The sequence below is a fragment of the Electrona antarctica genome (genome assembly GCF_951216825.1).
Source record: "Electrona antarctica genome assembly, contig: scaffold_90, whole genome shotgun sequence".
In the NCBI taxonomy this organism is placed as follows: Eukaryota; Metazoa; Chordata; class Actinopteri; order Myctophiformes; family Myctophidae; genus Electrona; species Electrona antarctica.
Genome location: NW_027637615.1, coordinates 233,483 through 259,000, shown reverse-complemented (window position 1 = coordinate 259,000; position 25,518 = coordinate 233,483). Strand labels below are relative to the sequence as shown.

The 25,518-nt window shown below is 39.8% G+C and overlaps 1 protein-coding gene across 3 annotated transcripts in view; it reads left to right on the top strand.

Moving 5' to 3' along the window:
* Nucleotides 1-25,518, top strand: part of LOC306918768 (dystroglycan 1-like) — a gene marked incomplete at its 3' end in the record, with an annotated part of 83,561 nt that overhangs the window by 19,445 nt on the left and 38,598 nt on the right. For 2 of the 3 annotated variants that reach the window (XM_079531632.1, XM_079531633.1), the window contains exon 3: nt 9,479-9,766. In XM_079531632.1, coding sequence (XP_079387758.1) covers nt 9,536-9,766 — 231 coding nt within the window. In that variant the 5' untranslated portion in view covers nt 9,479-9,535. The remainder of the gene's footprint in view (nt 1-9,478; nt 9,767-25,518) is intronic. The other variant, XM_079531634.1, reaches the window with a different exon arrangement.

Below are 25,518 nucleotides of genomic sequence, written 5' to 3'. Positions count from 1 at the left end.
GAGAAAAAAAATCACACCCGTGTGAAGTAAGTGGTGCAACTCCGTGTGGGGGTCCCCGGAGGGGGGGGTTCCAGACCCACAGGAACGCACCCAGGGTGCCGGCCCGATTCCGTCGAGCCGCCCCGCGTCCGAAACGGTTGAGAAATGACAGAGTTACCGTGTGGGGGTCCCTCTACTGTACTGTACTGTCACTGTACTGTACTGGCACACCCAAAATCACCATATATACAGTTAATATGTGCCTGTGTGTTTGTGTGTGTGTTAGGTTGCGCACAGGTGGTGAAAAACAACCATGCTGTTTTCGTGCTCAGACGCACCCAGCCAGCCAGCCAGCCAGCCAGCCACCCACATAGTCACTTAAGGAAGTGGTTTGCACCACTTAAAAATGACAAAGCTTCTAGGAAAATCTTTGAATGCAGATTGTGGCCCCTAGATGTGTCACAGAGAGTCATAGGGCAGTATTATGCGTGTCTTAAGTACCAGGTCTTATTACTTAACTTATGACCTGGAGGCGTGGTCAATGCTGTTTGGCTACTCAGAATAGCCACATTGATCACGCCTCCATGTCTTAAGTTAAGTAATAAGACCTGGTACTTAAGACACGCATAATACTGCCCATAGTCTCTTGAATAGTTTTAATTTAGTTTTAGTTACATTATTCCATACATAGTGTGGTAGTAAATCAGTACTAGTTGGACTCCTAATATTCCATACCATAGTGTGGTAGTAAATCAGTACTAGTTGGACTCCTAATATTCCATACATAGTGTGGTAGTAAATCAGTATTAGTTGGACTCCTAATATTCCATACATAGTGTGGTAGTAAATCAGTATTAGTTGGACTCCTAATATTCCATACATAGTGTGGTAGTAAATCAGTATTAGTTGGACTCCTAATATTCCATACATAGTGTGGTAGTAAATCAGTATTAGTTGGACTCCTAATATTCCATACATAGTGTGGTAGTAAATCAGTATTAGTTGGACTCCTAATATTCCATACATAGTGTGGTAGTAAATCAGTACTAGTTGGACTCCTAATATTCCATACATAGTGTGGTAGTAAATCAGTACTAGTTGGACTCCTAATATTCCATACATAGTGTGGTAGTAAATCCGTACTAGTTGGACTCCTAATATTCCATACATAGTGTGGTAGTAAATCAGTATTAGTTGGACTCCTAATATTCCATACATAGTGTGGTAGTAAATCAGTATTAGTTGGACTCCTAATATTCCATACATAGTGTGGTAGTAAATCAGTATTAGTTGGACTCCTAATATTCCATACATAGTGTGGTAGTAAATCAGTATTAGTTGGACTCCTAATATTCCATACATAGTGTGGTAGTAAATCAGTACTAGTTGGACTCCTAATATTCCATACATAGTGTGGTAGTAAATCAGTACTAGTTGGACTCCTGATATTCCATACATAGTGTGGTAGTAAATCCGTACTAGTTGGACTCCTGATATTCCATACATAGTGTGGTAGTAAATCAGTACTAGTTGGACTCCTGATATTCCATACATAGTGTGGTAGTAAATCAGTACTAGTTGGACTCCTGATATTCCATACATAGTGTGGTAGTAAATCAGTACTAGTTGGTCTCCTGATATTCCATACATAGTGTGGTAGTAAATCAGTACTAGTTGGACTCCTGATATTCCATACATAGTGTGGTAGTAAATCAGTACTAGTTGGACTCCTAATATTCCATACATAGTGTGGTAGTAAATCAGTACTAGTTGGACTCCTAATATTCCATACATAGTGTGGTAGTAAATCAGTACTAGTTGGACTCCTAATATTCCATACATAGTGTGGTAGTAAATCCGTACTAGTTGGACTCCTAATATTCCATACATAGTGTGGTAGTAAATCAGTACTAGTTGGACTCCTAATATTCCATACATAGTGTGGTAGTAAATCAGTACTAGTTGGACTCCTAATATTCCATACATAGTGTGGTAGTAAATCAGTACTAGTTGGACTCCTAATATTCCATACATAGTGTGGTAGTAAATCAGTACTAGTTGGACTCCTAATATTCCATACATAGTGTGGTAGTAAATCAGTACTAGTTGGACTCCTAATATTCCATACATAGTGTGGTAGTAAATCAGTACTAGTTGGACTCCTAATATTCCATACATAGTGTGGTAGTAAATCAGTACTAGTTGGACTCCTAATATTCCATACATAGTGTGGTAGTAAATCAGTACTAGTTGGACTCCTAATATTCCATACATAGTGTGGTAGTAAATCAGTACTAGTTGGACTCCTAATATTCCATACATAGTGTGGTAGTAAATCAGTACTAGTTGGACTCCTAATATTCCATACATAGTGTGGTAGTAAATCAGTACTAGTTGGACTCCTAATATTCCATACATAGTGTGGTAGTAAATCAGTACTAGTTGGACTCCTAATATTCCATACATAGTGTGGTAGTAAATCAGTACTAGTTGGACTCCTAATATTCCATACATAGTGTGGTAGTAAATCAGTACTAGTTGGACTCCTAATATTCCATACATAGTGTGGTAGTAAATCAGTACTAGTTGGACTCCTAATATTCCATACATAGTGTGGTAGTAAATTGTGAAGAAAACCTGGAGACATTAATTAATTAATTAATTAATTAATTAGGTCTTATGATCAAAATGAGAACATTATAATACAGGTGTGTAAAAACAGACCATCTAAAATGTGTCCATGTACAAATAAGGACACATGGGCGACCCCTGGTGGTCAATATTATTAATAACTTGAACATTGTCATCCTGAGAGGCACATGTGATGGATTACAGTTCTGTCGCTACGACTGGTTTAACTCATTTAGATTCCATAGATTTAGATTCCATAGATTTAGATTCCATAGCAGTGTTAATTTTTTCAGCATATTTTGATTTAGTCTTTTGAATAACACACATTTAGTCTTTAGTCCCATTCAGTCTTCTGAAATTATTTTTTGTTAGTCTAATCTTAGTCGACAAAATATCAAAATAATGTAGTCTTAGTCTAGTCTTAGTCTTTCAGTCTTAGTCTTTAGGTATTTTAGTCTTAGTCTTGAGGTATTTTAGTCTTAGTCTTTAGGTATTTTAGTCTTAGTCAAATACCTTTTAGGTTTGAATATGCAATACAGACACATATTTATAGTTTTAATATGAAACAATTTAATTTGATATTAAAAATAAAACGAGACATGTTTGATGTACATGGCCTTGATCTTGTACTTGGCCTGTTCTCCTGAAGAGGTGCAGATATGACATCATTCAAGGCAAGCTGAGCTACAACTTACATTAAACATAGATCCACGGATCACTTCACTCTGAAGTCTGAACGAGTGAACAAGTTATTGTCTTCTACTGTCTCTATTGTCTTCTACTGTCTATATTGTCTTCTACTGTCTCTATTGTCTTCTACTGTCTCTATTGTCTTCTACTGTCTCTATTGTCTTCTACTGTCTCTATTGTCTTCTACTGTCTCTATTGTCTTCTACTGTCTCTATTGTCTTCTACTGTCTTCTACTGTCTCTATTGTCTTCTACTGTCTCTATTGTCTTCTACTGTCTCTATTGTCTTCTACTGTCTCTATTGTCTTCTACTGTCTCTATTGTCTTCTACTGTCTCTATTGTCTTCTACTGTCTCTATTGTCTTCTACTGTCTCTATTGTCTTCTACTGTCTCTATTGTCTTCTACTGTCTCTATTGTCTTCTACTGTCTCTATTGTCTCTATTGTCTTCTACTGTCTCTATTGTCTTCTACTGTCTCTATTGTCTCTATTGTCTTCTACTGTCTCTATTGTCTTCTACTGTCTCTATTGTCTTCTACTGTCTCTATTGTCTTCTACTGTCTCTATTGTCTCTATTGTCTTCTACTGTCTCTATTGTCTTCTACTGTCTCTATTGTCTCTATTGTCTTCTACTGTCTCTATTGTCTTCTACTGTCTCTATTGTCTTCTACTGTCTCTATTGTCTCTATTGTCTTCTACTGTCTCTATTGTCTTCTACTGTCTTCTACTGTCTCTATTGTCTTCTACTGTCTCTATTGTCTTCTACTGTCTATTGTCTTCTACTGTCTCTATTGTCTTCTACTGTCTCTATTGTCTTCTACTGTCTTCTACTGTCTCTATTGTCTTCTACTGTCTCTATTGTCTTCTACTGTCTATTGTCTTCTACTGTCTCTATTGTCTTCTACTGTCTCTATTGTCTTCTACTGTCTCTATTGTCTGCTACTGTCTATTGTCTTCTACTGTCTCTATTGTCTTCTACTGTCTCTATTGTCTTCTACTGTCTTCTACTGTCTCTATTGTCTTCTACTGTCTCTATTGTCTTCTACTGTCTCTATTGTCTTCTACTGTCTCTATTGTCTTCTACTGTCTTCTACTGTCTCTATTGTCTTCTACTGTCTTCTACTGTCTCTATTGTCTTCTACTGTCTCTATTGTCTTCTACTGTCTTCTACTGTCTCTATTGTCTTCTACTGTCTTCTACTGTCTCTATTGTCTTCTACTGTCTTCTACTGTCTCTATTGTCTTCTACTGTCTCTATTGTCTTCTACTGTCTCTATTGTCTTCTACTGTCTCTATTGTCTTCTACTGTCTCTATTGTCTTCTACTGTCTCTATTGTATTCTACTGTCTCTATTGTCTTCTACTGTCTCTATTGTCTTCTACTGTCTTCTACTGTCTCTATTGGCTTCTACTGTCTTCTACTGTCTCTATTGTCTTCTACTGTCTCTATTGTCTTCTACTGTCTCTATTGTCTTCTACTGTCTTCTACTGTCTCTATTGTCTTCTACTGTCTGTGTACTGTCTCTATTGTCTTCTACTGTCTCTATTGTCTTCTACTGTCTTCTACTGTCTGTGTACTGTCTATATTGTCTTCTACTGTCTGTCTACTGTCTCTATTGTCTTATACTGTCTGTGTACTGTCTCTATTGTCTTCTACTGTCTCTATTGTCTTCTACTGTCTTCTACTGTCTCTATTGTCTTCTACTGTCTGTGTACTGTCTCTATTGTCTTCTACTGTCTCTATTGTCTTCTACTGTCTTCTACTGTCTGTGTACTGTCTATATTGTCTTCTACTGTCTGTCTACTGTCTCTATTGTCTTATACTGTCTGTGTACTGTCTCTATTGTCTTCTATTGTCTTCTATTGTCTTCTATTGTCTTCTACTGTCTCTATTGTCTTCTACTGTCTGTGTACTGTCTCTATTGTCTTCTATTGTCTTCTACTGTCTCTATTGTCTTCTACTGTCTGTGTACTGTCTCTATTGTCTTCTACTGTCTGTGTACTGTCTCTATTGTCTTCTACTGTCTGTGTACTGTCTCTATTGTCTTCTATTGTCTTCTACTGTCTGTGTACTGTCTCTATTGTCTTCTATTGCCTTCTACTGTCTGTGTACTGTCTCTATTGTCTTCTACTGTCTGTGTACTGTCTCTATTGTCTTCTACTGTCTGTGTACTGTCTCTATTGTCTTCTATTGTCTTCTACTGTCTCTATTGTCTTCTACTGTCTGTGTACTGTCTCTATTGTCTTCTACTGTCTTCTACTGTCTGTCTACTGTCTCTATTGTCTTCTACTGTCTCTATTGTCTTCTATTGTCTTCTACTGTCTGTCTGTCTACTGTCTCTATTGTCTTCTACTGTCTGTCTACTGTCTCTATTGTCTTCTATTGTCTTCTACTGTCTGTCTGTCTGTATACTGTCTCTATTGTCTTCTATTGTCTTCTACTGTCTGTGCTACTGTCTTCTACTGTCTGTGCTACTGTCTCTATTGTCTTCTATTGTCTTCTACTGTCTGTCTACTGTCTCTATTGTCTTCTACTGTCTTCTACTGTCTGTGCTACTGTCTCTATTGTCTTCTATTGTCTTCTACTGTCTGTGATACTGTCTCTACTGTCTTCTACTGTCTGCTACTGTCTCTATTGTCTTCTACTGTCTGTCTACTGTCTCTATTGTATTCTATTGTCTTCTACTGTCTGTGTACTGTCTCTATTGTCTTATACTGTCTGTGCTACTGTCTCTATTGTCTTCTATTGTCTTCTACTGTCTGTCTGTGCTACTGTCTATTGTCTTCTACTGTCTGTCTGTGCTATTGTCTTCTACTGTCTGTCTGTGCTACTGTCTATTGTCTTCTACTGTCTGTCTGTCTGTATACTGTCTATTGTCTTCTATTGTCTTCTACTGTCTGTGCTACTGTCTTCTACTGTCTGTGCTACTGTCTCTATTGTCTTCTATTGTCTTCTACTGTCTGTCTACTGTCTCTATTGTCTTCTACTGTCTTCTACTGTCTGTGCTACTGTCTCTATTGTCTTCTACTGTCTTCTACGGTCTGTGTTACTGTTTCTATTGTCTTCTATTGTCTTCTACTGTCTGTGCTACTGTCTCTATTGTCTTCTATTGTCTTCTACTGTCTGTGCTACTGTCTCTACTGTCTTCTACTGTCTGCTACTGTCTCTATTGTCTTCTACTGTCTGTCTACTGTCTCTATTGTATTCTATTGTCTTCTACTGTCTGTCTACTGTCTCTATTGTCTTCTACTGTCTGTGCTACTGTCTCTATTGTCTTCTATTGTCTTATACTGTCTGTCTGTGCTACTGTCTCTATTGTCTTCTACTGTCTGTCTGTGCTATTGTCTTCTACTGTCTGTCTGTGCTATTGTCTTCTACTGTCTGTCTGTGCTATTGTCTTCTACTGTCTGTCTGTGCTATTGTCTTCTACTGTCTGTCTACTGTCTCTATTGTCTTTTATTGTCTTCTACTGTCTGTGCTACTGTCTCTATTGTCTTCTATTGTCTTCTACTGTCTGTGCTACTGTCTCTATTGTCTTCTATTGTCTTCTACTGTCTGTGTTACTGTCTCTATTGTCTTCTATTGTCTTCTACTGTCTGTGCTACTGTCTCTATTGTCTTCTATTGTCGTCTACTGTCTGTGCTACTGTCTCTACTGTCTTCTACTGTCTGCTACTGTCTCTATTGTCTTCTACTGTCTGTCTACTGTCTCTATTGTATTCTATTGTCTTCTACTGTCTGTCTACTGTCTCTATTGTCTTCTACTGTCTGTGCTACTGTCTCTATTGTCTTCTATTGTCTTATACTGTCTGTCTGTGCTACTGTCTCTATTGTCTTCTACTGTCTGTCTGTGCTATTGTCTTCTACTGTCTGTCTGTGCTATTGTCTTCTACTGTCTGTCTGTGCTATTGTCTTCTACTGTCTGTCTGTGCTATTGTCTTCTACTGTCTGTCTACTGTCTCTATTGTCTTCTATTGTCTTCTACTGTCTGTGCTACTGTCTCTATTGTCTTCTATTGTCTTCTACTGTCTGTGCTACTGTCTCTATTGTATTCTACTGTCTTCTACTGTCTGTGCTACTGTCTCTATTGTCTTCTACTGTCTGTGTTACTGTCTCTATTGTCTTCTACTGTCTGTGCTACTGTCTCTATTGTCTTCTATTGTCTTCTTCTGTCTGTCTGTCTACTGTCTTCTACTGTCTGTCTGTGCTACTGTCTCTATTGCCTTCTATTGTCTTCTACTGTCTGTCTACTGTCTCTATTGTCTTCTACTGTATGTGCTACTGTCTCTACTGTCTTCTACTGTCTGTCTGTGCTATTGTCTTCTACTGTCTGTCTACTGTCTCTATTGTCTTCTATTGTCTTCTACTGTCTCTATTGTCTTCTATTGTCTTCTACTGTCTCTACTGTCTTCTACTGTCTGTGCTACTGTCTCTACTACTGTCTGTGATATTGTCTTCTACTGTCTGTCTGTGCTATTGTCTTCTACTGTCTGTCTGTGCTACTGTCTCTACTGTCTGTCTGTGCTACTGTCTCTACTGTCTTCTACTGTCTGTGCTACTGTCTCTACTGTCTACTGTCTGTCTGTGCTACTGTCTCTACTGTCTACTGTCTGTCTGTGCTACTGTCTCTACTGTCTACTGTCTGTCTGTGCTACTGTCTCTACTGTCTACTGTCTGTCTGTGCTACTGTCTCTACTGTCTGTGCTACTGTCTCTACTGTCTGTCTGTGCTACTGTCTCTACTGTCTTCTACTGTCTGTGCTACTGTCTCTACTGTCTACTGTCTGTCTGTGCTACTGTCTCTACTGTCTACTGTCTGTCTGTGCTACTGTCTCTACTGTCTACTGTCTGTCTGTGCTATTGTCTTCTACTGTCTGTCTGTCTACTGTCTCTACTGTCTTCTACTGTCTGTGCTACTGTCTCTACTGTCTACTGTCTGTCTGTGCTACTGTCTCTACTGTCTACTGTCTGTCTGTGCTATTGTCTTCTACTGTCTGTCTGTCTACTGTCTCTACTGTCTTCTACTGTCTGTGCTACTGTCTCTACTGTCTACTGTCTGTCTGTGCTACTGTCTCTACTGTCTACTGTCTGTCTGTCTACTGTCTCTACTGTCTTCTACTGTCTGTGCTACTGTCTCTACTGTCTACTGTCTGTCTGTGCTACTGTCTCTACTGTCTACTGTCTGTCTGTGCTACTGTCTCTACTGTCTACTGTCTGTCTGTGCTACTGTCTCTACTGTCTACTGTCTGTCTGTGCTACTGTCTCTACTGTCTCTACTGTCTACTGTCTGTCTGTGCTACTGTCTCTACTGTCTACTGTCTGTCTGTGCTACTGTCTCTACTGTCTACTGTCTGTCTGTGCTACTGTCTCTACTGTCTCTACTGTCTTCTACTGTATGTGCTACTGTCTCTACTGTCTACTGTCTGTCTGTGCTACTGTCTCTACTGTCTGTCTGTGCTACTGTCTCTACTGTCTACTGTCTGTCTGTGCTACTGTCTCTACTGTCTTCTACTGTCTGTGCTACTGTCTCTACTGTCTACTGTCTGTCTGTGCTACTGTCTCTACTGTCTACTGTCTGTCTGTGCTACTGTCTCTACTGTCTTCTACTGTCTGTGCTACTGTCTCTACTGTCTACTGTCTGTCTGTGCTACTGTCTCTACTGTCTACTGTCTGTCTGTGCTACTGTCTCTACTGTCTTCTACTGTCTGTGCTACTGTCTCTACTGTCTACTGTCTGTCTGTGCTACTGTCTCTACTGTCTACTGTCTGTCTGTGCTACTGTCTCTACTGTCTCTACTGTCTTCTACTGTATGTGCTACTGTCTCTACTGTCTACTGTCTGTCTGTGCTACTGTCTCTACTGTCTACTGTCTGTCTGTGCTACTGTCTCTACTGTCTACTGTCTGTCTGTGCTACCGTCTCTACTGTCTTCTACTGTCTGTGCTACTGTCTCTACTGTCTTCTACTGTCTGTGCTACTGTCTCTACTGTCTACTGTCTGTCTGTGCTACTGTCTCTACTGTCTGTCTGTGCTACTGTCTACTGTCTGTCTGTGCTACTGTCTACTGTCTGTCTGTGCTACTGTCTACTGTCTGTCTGTGCTACTGTCTACTGTCTGTCTGTGCTACTGTCTCTACTGAGAATCACTGCTACGGGTTACATTTATTTATCTTCATTCCCTGCAGGCAGCGCTAGGTGGCGCCGCCGGGCTGCCTCACAGCGCAGAGGGGCGGCCTGTCACCATGGAGTCTGACCACCGCAGAGAGCCCAGCTGTGGAGGAGGAGGGGGGAGCGCAGCCCGGACCGCATCCCAGGAGATGGTGCTGGTTCTGGGGCTGCTCGTAGCCCTGACCCCCCTGGGCCGGGGGGCCCAGGCCCCTCTGAGCCCCCTGGCCCGGGGAGCCCAGGCCCCTCCCCCCCTGGCCTGGGGCGCCCAGGCACAGCCCGCACCTCCAGAAGTCCAGCAACAACAGGTACAATATCTCTGCTGTCGGGAGGAAACCTCATAACTCCAAATGGTTAATTTTCCAGGAAATGAAAAATTTACATTTTTCAGGAAATTAAAGGACCACTTCACCACTTTTCGACATCTCTTCATATAATTGGTCCTCACTAATCTATAACCCCTACCCCTATAACCCCTCACACATCTCTTCATATAATTGGTCCTCACTAATCTATAACCCCTACCCCTATAACCCCTCACACATCTCTTCATATAATTGGTCCTCACTAATCTATAACCCCTACCCCTATAACCCCTCACACATCTCTTCATATAATTGGTCCTCACTAATCTATAACCCCTACCCCTATAACCCCTCACACATCTCTTCATATAATTGGTCCTCACTAATCTATAACCCCTACCCCTATAACCCCTCACACATCTCTTCATATAATTGGTCCTCACTAATCTATAACCCCTACCCCTATAACCCCTCACACATCTCTTCATATAATTGGTCCTCACTAATCTATAACCCCTACCCCTATAACCCCTCACACATCTCTTCATATAATTGGTCCTCACTAATCTATAACCCCTACCCCTATAACCCCTCACACATCTCTTCATATAATTGGTCCTCACTAATCTATAACCCCTACCCCTATAACCCCTCACACATCTCTTCATATAATTGGTCCTCACTAATCTATAACCCCTACCCCTATAACCCCTCACACATCTCTTCATATAATTGGTCCTCACTAATCTATAACCCCTACCCCTATAACCCCTCACACATCTCTTCATATAATTGGTCCTCACTAATCTATAACCCCTACCCCTATAACCCCTCACACATCTCTTCATATAATTGGTCCTCACTAATCTATAACCCCTACCCCTATAACCCCTCACACATCTCTTCATATAATTGGTCCTCACTAATCTATAACCCCTACCCCTATAACCCCTCACACATCTCTTCATATAATTGGTCCTCACTAATCTATAACCCCTACCCCTATAACCCCTCACACATCTCTTCATATAATTGGTCCTCACTAATCTATAACCCCTACCCCTATAACCCCTCACACATCTCTTCATATAATTGGTCCTCACTAATCTATAACCCCTACCCCTATAACCCCTCACACATCTCTTCATATAATTGGTCCTCACTAATCTATAACCCCTACCCCTATAACCCCTCACACATCTCTTCATATAATTGGTCCTCACTAATCTATAACCCCTACCCCTATAACCCCTCACACATCTCTTCATATAATTGGTCCTCACTAATCTATAACCCCTACCCCTATAACCCCTCACACATCTCTTCATATAATTGGTCCTCACTAATCTATAACCCCTACCCCTATAACCCCTCACACATCTCTTCATATAATTGGTCCTCACTAATCTATAACCCCTACCCCTATAACCCCTCACACATCTCTTCATATAATTGGTCCTCACTAATCTATAACCCCTACCCCTATAACCCCTCACACATCTCTTCATATAATTGGTCCTCACTAATCTATAACCCCTACCCCTATAACCCCTCACACATCTCTTCATATAATTGGTCCTCACTAATCTATAACCCCTACCCCTATAACCCCTCACACATCTCTTCATATAATTGGTCCTCACTAATCTATAACCCCTACCCCTATAACCCCTCACACATCTCTTCATATAATTGGTCCTCACTAATCTATAACCCCTACCCCTATAACCCCTCACACATCTCTTCATATAATTGGTCCTCACTAATCTATAACCCCTACCCCTATAACCCCTCACACATCTCTTCATATAATTGGTCCTCACTAATCTATAACCCCTACCCCTATAACCCCTCACACATCTCTTCATATAATTGGTCCTCACTAATCTATAACCCCTACCCCTATAACCCCTCACACATCTCTTCATATAATTGGTCCTCACTAATCTATAACCCCTACCCCTATAACCCCTCACACATCTCTTCATATAATTGGTCCTCACTAATCTATAACCCCTACCCCTATAACCCCTCACACATCTCTTCATATAATTGGTCCTCACTAATCTATAACCCCTACCCCTATAACCCCTCACACATCTCTTCATATAATTGGTCCTCACTAATCTATAACCCCTACCCCTATAACCCCTCACACATCTCTTCATATAATTGGTCCTCACTAATCTATAACCCCTACCCCTATAACCCCTCACACATCTCTTCATATAATTGGTCCTCACTAATCTATAACCCCTACCCCTATAACCCCTCACACATCTCTTCATATAATTGGTCCTCACTAATCTATAACCCCTACCCCTATAACCCCTCACACATCTCTTCATATAATTGGTCCTCACTAATCTATAACCCCTACCCCTATAACCCCTCACACATCTCTTCATATAATTGGTCCTCACTAATCTATAACCCCTACCCCTATAACCCCTCACACATCTCTTCATATAATTGGTCCTCACTAATCTATAACCCCTACCCCTATAACCCCTCACACATCTCTTCATATAATTGGTCCTCACTAATCTATAACCCCTACCCCTATAACCCCTCACACATCTCTTCATATAATTGGTCCTCACTAATCTATAACCCCTACCCCTATAACCCCTCACACATCTCTTCATATAATTGGTCCTCACTAATCTATAACCCCTACCCCTATAACCCCTCACACATCTCTTCATATAATTGGTCCTCACTAATCTATAACCCCTACCCCTATAACCCCTCACACATCTCTTCATATAATTGGTCCTCACTAATCTATAACCCCTACCCCTATAACCCCTCACACATCTCTTCATATAATTGGTCCTCACTAATCTATAACCCCTACCCCTATAACCCCTCACACATCTCTTCATATAATTGGTCCTCACTAATCTATAACCCCTACCCCTATAACCCCTCACACATCTCTTCATATAATTGGTCCTCACTAATCTATAACCCCTACCCCTATAACCCCTCACACATCTCTTCATATAATTGGTCCTCACTAATCTATAACCCCTACCCCTATAACCCCTCACACATCTCTTCATATAATTGGTCCTCACTAATCTATAACCCCTACCCCTATAACCCCTCACACATCTCTTCATATAATTGGTCCTCACTAATCTATAACCCCTACCCCTATAACCCCTCACACATCTCTTCATATAATTGGTCCTCACTAATCTATAACCCCTACCCCTATAACCCCTCACACATCTCTTCATATAATTGGTCCTCACTAATCTATAACCCCTACCCCTATAACCCCTCACACATCTCTTCATATAATTGGTCCTCACTAATCTATAACCCCTACCCCTATAACCCCTCACACATCTCTTCATATAATTGGTCCTCACTAATCTATAACCCCTACCCCTATAACCCCTCACACATCTCTTCATATAATTGGTCCTCACTAATCTATAACCCCTACCCCTATAACCCCTCACACATCTCTTCATATAATTGGTCCTCACTAATCTATAACCCCTACCCCTATAACCCCTCACACATCTCTTCATATAATTGGTCCTCACTAATCTATAACCCCTACCCCTATAACCCCTCACACATCTCTTCATATAATTGGTCCTCACTAATCTATAACCCCTACCCCTATAACCCCTCACACATCTCTTCATATAATTGGTCCTCACTAATCTATAACCCCTACCCCTATAACCCCTCACACATCTCTTCATATAATTGGTCCTCACTAATCTATAACCCCTACCCCTATAACCCCTCACACATCTCTTCATATAATTGGTCCTCACTAATCTATAACCCCTACCCCTATAACCCCTCACACATCTCTTCATATAATTGGTCCTCACTAATCTATAACCCCTACCCCTATAACCCCTCACACATCTCTTCATATAATTGGTCCTCACTAATCTATAACCCCTACCCCTATAACCCCTCACACATCTCTTCATATAATTGGTCCTCACTAATCTATAACCCCTACCCCTATAACCCCTCACACATCTCTTCATATAATTGGTCCTCACTAATCTATAACCCCTACCCCTATAACCCCTCACACATCTCTTCATATAATTGGTCCTCACTAATCTATAACCCCTACCCCTATAACCCCTCACACATCTCTTCATATAATTGGTCCTCACTAATCTATAACCCCTACCCCTATAACCCCTCACACATCTCTTCATATAATAATCTATAACCCCTACCCCTATAACCCCTCACACATCTCTTCATATAATTGGTCCTCACTAATGTTCATGATAAAACACCTCATATAATTGGTCCTCACTAATGTTCATGATAAAACACCTCATATAATTGGTCCTCACTAATGTTCATGATAAAACACCTCATATAATTGGTCCTCACTAATGTTCATGATAAAACACCACCATTGGTCCTCACTAATGTTCATGATAAAACACCACCATTGGTCCTCACTAATGTTCATGATAAAACACCTCATATAATTGGTCCTCACTAATGTTCATGATAAAACACCACCATTGGTCCTCACTAATGTTCATGATAAAACACCTCATATAATTGGTCCTCACTAATGTTCATGATAAAACACCTCATATAATTGGTCCTCACTAATGTTCATGATAAAACACCTCATATAATTGGTCCTCACTAATGTTCATGATAAAACACCTCATATAATTGGTCCTCACTAATGTTCATGATAAAACACCACCATTGGTCCTCACTAATGTTCATGATAAAACACCTCCATTGGTCCTCACTAATGTTCATGATAAAACACCACCATTGGTCCTCACTAATGTTCATGATAAAACACCTCCATTGGTCCTCACTAATGTTCATGATAAAACACCACCATTGGTCCTCACTAATGTTCATGATAAAACACCTCCATTGGTCCTCACTAATGTTCATGATAAAACACCACCATTGGTCCTCACTAATGTTCATGATAAAACACCTCCATTGGTCCTCACTAATGTTCATGATAAAACACCTCCATTGGTCCTCACTAATGTTCATGATAAAACACCACCATTGGTCCTCACTAATGTTCATGATAAAACACCTCCATTGGTCCTCACTAATGTTCATGATAAAACACCTCCATTGGTCCTCACTAATGTTCATGATAAAACACCTCCATTGGTCCTCACTAATGTTCATGATAAAACACCTCCATTGGTCCTCACTAATGTTCATGATAAAACACCTCCATTGGTCCTCACTAATGTTCATGATAAAACACCACCATTGGTCCTCACTAATGTTCATGATAAAACACCTCCATTGGTCCTCACTAATGTTCATGATAAAACACCACCATTGGTCCTCACTAATGTTCATGATAAAACACCACCATTGGTCCTCACTAATGTTCATGATAAAACACCTCCATTGGTCCTCACTAATGTTCATGATAAAACACCTCCATTGGTCCTCACTAATGTTCATGATAAAACACCTCCATTGGTCCTCACTAATGTTCATGATAAAACACCTCCATTGGTCCTCACTAATGTTCATGATAAAACACCTCCATTGGTCCTCACTAATGTTCATGATAAAACACCTCCATTGGTCCTCACTAATGTTCATGATAAAACACCTCCATTGGTCCTCACTAATGTTCATGATAAAACACCTCCATTGGTCCTCACTAATGTTCATGATAAAACACCACCATTGGTCCTCACTAATGTTCATGATAAAACACCACCATTGGTCCTCACTAATGTTCATGATAAAACACCACCATTGGTCCTCACTAATGTTCATGATAAAACACCTCCATTGGTCCTCACTAATGTTCATGATAAAACACCTCCATTGGTCCTCACTAATGTTCATGATAAAACACCTCCATTGGTCCTCACTAATGTTCATGATAAAACACCTCCATTGGTCCTCACTAATGTTCATGATAAAACACCACCATTGGTCCTCACTAATGTTCATGATAAAACACCACCATTGGTCCTCACTAATGTTCATGATAAAACACCACCATTGGTCCTCACTAATGTTCATGATAAAACACCTCCATTGGTCCTCACTAATGTTCATGATAAAACACCTCCATTGGTCCTCACTAATGTTCATGATAAAACACCTCCATTGGTCCTCACTAATGTTCATGATAAAACACCACCATTGGTCCTCACTAATGTTCATGATAAAACACCTCCATTGGTCCTCACTAATGTTCATGATAAAACACCTCCATTGGTCCTCACTAATGTTCATGATAAAACACCTCCATTGGTCCTCACTAATGTTCATGATAAAACACCTCCATTGGTCCTCACTAATGTTCATGATAAAACACCACCATTGGTCCTCACTAATGTTCATGATAAAACACCACCATTGGTCCTCACTAATGTTCATGATAAAACACCACCATTGGTCCTCACTAATGTTCATGATAAAACACCTCCATTGGTCCTCACTAATGTTCATGATAAAACACCACCATTGGTCCTCACTAATGTTCATGATAAAACACCTCCATTGGTCCTCACTAATGTTCATGATAAAACACCACCATTGGTCCTCACTAATGTTCATGATAAAACACCTCCATTGGTCCTCACTAATGTTCATGATAAAACACCTCCATTGGTCCTCACTAATGTTCATGATAAAACACCACCATTGGTCCTCACTAATGTTCATGATAAAACACCACCATTGGTCCTCACTAATGTTCATGATAAAACACCTCCATTGGTCCTCACTAATGTTCATGATAAAACACCACCATTGGTCCTCACTAATGTTCATGATAAAACACCACCATTGGTCCTCACTAATGTTCATGATAAAACACCTCCATTGGTCCTCACTAATGTTCATGATAAAACACCACCATTGGTCCTCACTAATGTTCATGATAAAACACCACCATTGGTCCTCACTAATGTTCATGATAAAACACCACCATTGGTCCTCACTAATGTTCATGATAAAACACCACCATTGGTCCTCACTAATGTTCATGATAAAACACCACCATTGGTCCTCACTAATGTTCATGATAAAACACCACCATTGGTCCTCACTAATGTTCATGATAAAACACCACCATTGGTCCTCACTAATGTTCATGATAAAACACCTCCATTGGTCCTCACTAATGTTCATGATAAAACACCACCATTGGTCCTCACTAATGTTCATGATAAAACACCACCATTGGTCCTCACTAATGTTCATGATAAAACACCACCATTGGTCCTCACTAATGTTCATGATAAAACACCTCCATTGGTCCTCACTAATGTTCATGATAAAACACCACCATTGGTCCTCACTAATGTTCATGATAAAACACCACCATTGGTCCTCACTAATGTTCATGATAAAACACCTCCATTGGTCCTCACTAATGTTCATGATAAAACACCACCATTGGTCCTCACTAATGTTCATGATAAAACACCTCCATTGGTCCTCACTAATGTTCATGATAAAACACCTCCATTGGTCCTCACTAATGTTCATGATAAAACACCTCCATTGGTCCTCACTAATGTTCATGATAAAACACCTCCATTGGTCCTCACTAATGTTCATGATAAAACACCACCATTGGTCCTCACTAATGTTCATGATAAAACACCTCCATTGGTCCTCACTAATGTTCATGATAAAACACCTCCATTGGTCCTCACTAATGTTCATGATAAACACCACCATTGGTCCTCACTAATGTTCATGATAAAACACCACCATTGGTCCTCACTAATGTTCATGATAAAACACCACCATTGGTCCTCACTAATGTTCATGATAAAACACCACCATTGGTCCTCACTAATGTTCATGATAAAACACCACCATTGGTCCTCACTAATGTTCATGATAAAACACCACCATTGGTCCTCACTAATGTTCATGATAAAACACCTCCATTGGTCCCTCACTAATGTTCATGATAAAACACCTCCATTGGTCCTCACTAATGTTCATGATAAAACACCTCCATTGGTCCTCACTAATGTTCATGATAAAACACCTCCATTGGTCCTCACTAATGTTCATGATAAAACACCTCCATTGTTCCTCACTAATGTTCATGATAAAACACCACCATTGGTCCTCACTAATGTTCATGATAAAACACCACCATTGGTCCTCACTAATGTTCATGATAAAACACCACCATTGGTCCTCACTAATGTTCATGATAAAACACCACCATTGGTCCTCACTAATGTTCATGATAAAACACCTCCATTGGTCCTCACTAATGTTCATGATAAAACACCACCATTGGTCCTCACTAATGTTCATGATAAAACACCTCCATTGGTCCTCACTAATGTTCATGATAAAACACCACCATTGGTCCTCACTAATGTTCATGATAAAACACCTCCATTGTTCCTCACTAATGTTCATGATAAAACACCACCATTGGTCCTCACTAATGTTCATGATAAAACACCACCATTGGTCCTCACTAATGTTCATGATAAAACACCACCATTGGTCCTCACTAATGTTCATGATAAAACACCACCATTGGTCCTCACTAATGTTCATGATAAAACACCTCCATTGGTCCTCACTAATGTTCATGATAAAACACCACCATTGGTCCTCACTAATGTTCATGATAAAACACCACCATTGGTCCTCACTAATGTTCATGATAAAACACCTCCATTGGTCCTCACTAATGTTCATGATAAAACACCACCATTGGTCCTCACTAATGTTCATGATAAAACACCTCCATTGGTCCTCACTAATGTTCATGATAAAACACCTCCATTGGTCCTCACTAATGTTCATGATAAAACACCACCATTGGTCCTCACTAATGTTCATGATAAAACACCACCATTGGTCCTCACTAATGTTCATGATAAAACACCACCATTGGTCCTCACTAATGTTCATGATAAAACACCTCCATTGGTCCTCACTAATGTTCATGATAAAACACCACCATTGGTCCTCACTAATGTTCATGATAAAACACCACCATTGGTCCTCACTAATGTTCATGATAAAACACCACCATTGGTCCTCACTAATGTTCATGATAAAACACCTCCATTGGTCCTCACTAATGTTCATGATAAAACACCACCATTGGTCCTCACTAATGTTCATGATAAAACACCACCATTGGTCCTCACTAATGTTCATGATAAAACACCACCATTGGTCCTCACTAATGTTCATGATAAAACACCACCATTGGTCCTCACTAATGTTCATGATAAAACACCACCATTGGTCCTCACTAATGTTCATGATAAAACACCTCCATTGGTCCTCACTAATGTTCATGATAAAACACCTCCATTGGTCCTCACTAATGTTCATGATAAAACACCACCATTGGTCCTCACTAATGTTCATGATAAAACACCTCCATTGGTCCTCACTAATGTTCATGATAAAACACCACCATTGGTCCTCACTAATGTTCATGATAAAACACCACCATTGGTCCTCACTAATGTTCATGATAAAACACCACCATTGGTCCTCACTAATGTTCATGATAAAACACCACCATTGGTCCTCACTAATGTTCATGATAAAACACCACCATTGGTCCTCACTAATGTTCATGATAAAACACCTCCATTGGTCCTCACTAATGTTCATGATAAAACACCACCATTGGTCCTCACTAATGTTCATGATAAAACACCTCCATTGGTCCTCACTAATGTTCATGATAAAACACCTCCATTGGTCCTCACTAATGGTTCATGATAAAACACCACCATTGGTCCTCACTAATGTTCATGATAAAACACCTCCATTGGTCCTCACTAATGTTCATGATAAAACACCTCCATTGGTCCTCACTAATGTTCATGATAAAACACCACCATTGGTCCTCACTAATGTTCATGATAAAACACCTCCATTGGTCCTCACTAATGTTCATGATAAAACACCACCATTGGTCCTCACTAATGTTCATGATAAAACACCTCCATTGGTCCTCACTAATGTTCATGATAAAACACCTCCATTGGTCCTCACTAATGTTCATGATAAAACACCACCATTGGTCCTCACTAATGTTCATGATAAAACACCACCATTGGTCCTCACTAATGTTCATGATAAAACACCTCCATTGGTCCTCACTAATGTTCATGATAAAACACCACCATTGGTCCTCACTAATGTTCATGATAAAACACCTCCATTGGTCCTCACTAATGTTCATGATAAAACACCTCCATTGGTCCTCACTAATGTTCATGATAAAACACCTCCATTGGTCCTCACTAATGTTCATGATAAAACACCACCATTGGTCCTCACTAATGTTCATGATAAAACACCTCCATTGGTCCTCACTAATGTTCATGATAAAACACCACCATTGGTCCTCACTAATGTTCATGATAAAACACCACCATTGGTCCTCACTAATGTTCATGATAAAACACCACCATTGGTCCTCACTAATGTTCATGATAAAACACCTCCATTGGTCCTCACTAATGTTCATGATAAAACACCACCATTGGTCCTCACTAATGTTCATGATAAAACACCTCCATTGGTCCTCACTAATGTTCATGATAAAACACCTCCATTGGTCCTCACTAATGTTCATGATAAAACACCACCATTGGTCCTCACTAATGTTCATGATAAAACACCTCCATTGGTCCTCACTAATGTTCATGATAAAACACCTCCATTGGTCCTCACTAATGTTCATGATAAAACACCACCATTGGTCCTCACTAATGTTCATGATAAAACACCTCCATTGGTCCTCACTAATGTTCATGATAAAACACCACCATTGGTCCTCACTAATGTTCATGATAAAACACCTCCATTGGTCCTCACTAATGTTCATGATAAAACACCTCCATTGGTCCTCACTAATGTTCATGATAAAACACCTCCATTGGTCCTCACTAATGTTCATGATAAAACACCACCATTGGTCCTCACTAATGTTCATGATAAAACACCTCCATTGGTCCTCACTAATGTTCATGATAAAACACCACCATTGGTCCTCACTAATGTTCATGATAAAACACCTCCATTGGTCCTCACTAATGTTCATGATAAAACACCTCCATTGGTCCTCACTAATGTTCATGATAAAACACCTCCATTGGTCCTCACTAATGTTCATGATAAAACACCACCATTGGTCCTCACTAATGTTCATGATAAAACACCTCCATTGGTCCTCACTAATGTTCATGATAAAACACCACCATTGGTCCTCACTAATGTTCATGATAAAACACCACCATTGGTCCTCACTAATGTTCATGATAAAACACCTCCATTGGTCCTCACTAATGTTCATGATAAAACACCACCATGTTTTCAACATCTCTTCCTATAATTGGTCCTCACTAATGTTCATGATAAAACACCACCATTGGTCCTCACTAATGTTCATGATAAAACACCTCCATTGGTCCTCACTAATGTTCATGATAAAACACCTCCATTGGTCCTCACTAATGTTCATGATAAAACACCACCATTGGTCCTCACTAATGTTCATGATAAAACACCACCATTGGTCCTCACTAATGTTCATGATAAAACACCTCCATTGGTCCTCACTAATGTTCATGATAAAACACCTCCATTGGTCCTCACTAATGTTCATGATAAAACACCACCATTGGTCCTCACTAATGTTCATGATAAAACACCTCATATAATTGGTCCTCACTAATGTTCATGATAAAACACCTCCATTGGTCCTCACTAATGTTCATGATAAAACACCTCCATTGGTCCTCACTAATGTTCATGATAAAACACCACCATTGGTCCTCACTAATGTTCATGATAAAACACCACCATTGGTCCTCACTAATGTTCATGATAAAACACCTCCATTGGTCCTCACTAATGTTCATGATAAAACACCTCCATTGGTCCTCACTAATGTTCATGATAAAACACCTCCATTGGTCCTCACTAATGTTCATGATAAAACACCTCCATTGGTCCTCACTAATGTTCATGATAAAACACCTCCATTGGTCCTCACTAATGTTCATGATAAAACACCACCATTGGTCCTCACTAATGTTCATGATAAAACACCTCCATTGGTCCTCACTAATGTTCATGATAAAACACCACCATTGGTCCTCACTAATGTTCATGATAAAACACCTCCATTGGTCCTCACTAATGTTCATGATAAAACACCTCCATTGGTCCTCACTAATGTTCATGATAAAACACCTCCATTGGTCCTCACTAATGTTCATGATAAAACACCACCATTGGTCCTCACTAATGTTCATGATAAAACACCTCCATTGGTCCTCACTAATGTTCATGATAAAACACCACCATTGGTCCTCACTAATGTTCATGATAAAACACCTCCATTGGTCCTCACTAATGTTCATGATAAAACACCTCCATTGGTCCTCACTAATGTTCATGATAAAACACCACCATTGGTCCTCACTAATGTTCATGATAAAACACCTCCATTGGTCCTCACTAATGTTCATGATAAAACACCACCATTGGTCCTCACTAATGTTCATGATAAAACACCTCCATTGGTCCTCACTAATGTTCATGATAAAACACCACCATTGGTCCTCACTAATGTTCATGATAAAACACCACCATTGGTCCTCACTAATGTTCATGATAAAACACCTCCATTGGTCCTCACTAATGTTCATGATAAAACACCACCATTGGTCCTCACTAATGTTCATGATAAAACACCACCATTGGTCCTCACTAATGTTCATGATAAAACACCTCATATAATTGGTCCTCACTAATGTTCATGATAAAACACCACCATTGGTCCTCACTAATGTTCATGATAAAACACCACCATTGGTCCTCACTAATGTTCATGATAAAACACCACCATTGGTCCTCACTAATGTTCATGATAAAACACCACCATTGGTCCTCACTAATGTTCATGATAAAACACCTCATATAATTGGTCCTCACTAATGTTCATGATAAAACACCACCATTGGTCCTCACTAATGTTCATGATAAAACACCACCATTGGTCCTCACTAATGTTCATGATAAAACACCACCATTGGTCCTCACTAATGTTCATGATAAAACACCTCCATTGGTCCTCACTAATGTTCATGATAAAACACCACCATTGGTCCTCACTAATGTTCATGATAAAACACCTCCATTGGTCCTCACTAATGTTCATGATAAAACACCACCATTGGTCCTCACTAATGTTCATGATAAAACACCTCCATTGGTCCTCACTAATGTTCATGATAAAACACCACCATTGGTCCTCACTAATGTTCATGATAAAACACCTCCATTGGTCCTCACTAATGTTCATGATAAAACACCTCCATTGGTCCTCACTAATGTTCATGATAAAACACCACCATGTTTTCAACATCTCTTCCTATAATTGGTCCTCACTAATGTTCATGATAAAACACCACCATTGGTCCTCACTAATGTTCATGATAAAACACCTCCATTGGTCCTCACTAATGTTCATGATAAAACACCTCCATTGGTCCTCACTAATGTTCATGATAAAACACCTCCATTGGTCCTCACTAATGTTCATGATAAAACACCACCATGTTTTCAACATCTCTTCCTATAATTGGTCCTCACTAATGTTCATGATAAAACACCACCATTGGTCCTCACTAATGTTCATGATAAAACACCTCCATTGGTCCTCACTAATGTTCATGATAAAACACCTCCATTGGTCCTCACTAATGTTCATGATAAAACACCACCATTGGTCCTCACTAATGTTCATGATAAAACACCACCATTGGTCCTCACTAATGTTCATGATAAAACACCTCCATTGGTCCTCACTAATGTTCATGATAAAACACCTCCATTGGTCCTCACTAATGTTCATGATAAAACACCACCATTGGTCCTCACTAATGTTCATGATAAAACACCTCCATTGGTCCTCACTAATGTTCATGATAAAACACCACCATTGGTCCTCACTAATGTTCATGATAAAACACCTCCATTGGTCCTCACTAATGTTCATGATAAAACACCTCCATTGGTCCTCACTAATGTTCATGATAAAACACCTCCATTGGTCCTCACTAATGTTCATGATAAAACACCTCCATTGGTCCTCACTAATGTTCATGATAAAACACCTCCATTGGTCCTCACTAATGTTCATGATAAAACACCACCATTGATCCTCACTAATGTTCATGATAAAACACCTCCATTGGTCCTCACTAATGTTCATGATAAAACACCACCATTGGTCCTCACTAATGTTCATGATAAAACACCTCCATTGGTCCTCACTAATGTTCATGATAAAACACCACCATTGGTCCTCACTAATGTTCATGATAAAACACCTCCATTGGTCCTCACTAATGTTCATGATAAAACACCACCATTGGTCCTCACTAATGTTCATGATAAAACACCTCCATTGGTCCTCACTAATGTTCATGATAAAACACCACCATTGGTCCTCACTAATGTTCATGATAAAACACCTCCATTGGTCCTCACTAATGTTCATGATAAAACACCTCCATTGGTCCTCACTAATGTTCATGATAAAACACCACCATTGGTCCTCACTAATGTTCATGATAAAACACCACCATGTTTTCAACATCTCTTCCTATAATTGGTCCTCACTAATGTTCATGATAAAACACCACCATGTTTTCAACATCTCTTCATATAATTGGTCCTCACTAATGTTCATGATAAAACACCACCATGTTTTCAACATCTCTTCATATAATTGGTCCTCACTAATGTTCATGATAAAACACCACCATGTTTTCAACATCTCTTCATATAATTGTGTCTCATAGGAGGGCTTTGGGCAGTTCGGACACCCGTCCACCAGTGACATCATCATTAGGCAGATTTTTCTTTAAACAAGATTTGTTTTAAAATATATTTAGATTTGTATTATCGTGAGAACGATGGCTTCAACTTTTGCATTGCAACTTTTCAGGAAAAGAAAGCCTGCCGTTTCTATTAGCTTGGAATCACCATCGATGATGTCACTGGTGGACGGGTTTCTGAACTGCCCACAGCCTTCCTATGAGACACAGACCGAGTAGAACATAATTGTGGTATTTTATCATGAACATTAGTGAGGACCAATAGGAAGAGACGTTGAAAAGTGGTGAAGAGGTCCTTTAAAGCTAATTATAACATCAAGACTGAAAATGTAGTGATGATGTTTTAAGGCCGACCAGCTGAATAAATCATGACATTTATCTGAGACATTCATTCATGTTCGTGGAAGATGATTCTAAACGTGTCTATTGGTAGTTTTGATCACTTCAAACTCTCTTTCATCTGAAAATAAACGAATGACAGAAAATACCTAAACCTACAAGCTCTGCTATTTTCAGTGCAGCATGCGTTCACACTCACAGTAGACACGCTGTGTGGCTTCTATGGAATCTAAATCTATACTCACAGTAGACACGCTGTGTGGCTTCTATGGAATCTAAATCTATACTCACAGTAGACACGCTGTGTGGCTTCTATGGAATCTAAATCTATACTCGCAGTAGACACGCTGTGTGGCTTCTATGGAATCTAAATCTATACTCACAGTAGACACGCTGTGTGGCTTCTATGGAATCTAAATCTATACTCACAGTAGACACGCTGTGTGGCTTCTATGGAATCTAAATCTATGGAATCTAAAGGAGTGAAATTCAGTGGTGGCGACTGAGAACAGTGGTTCCCAAACC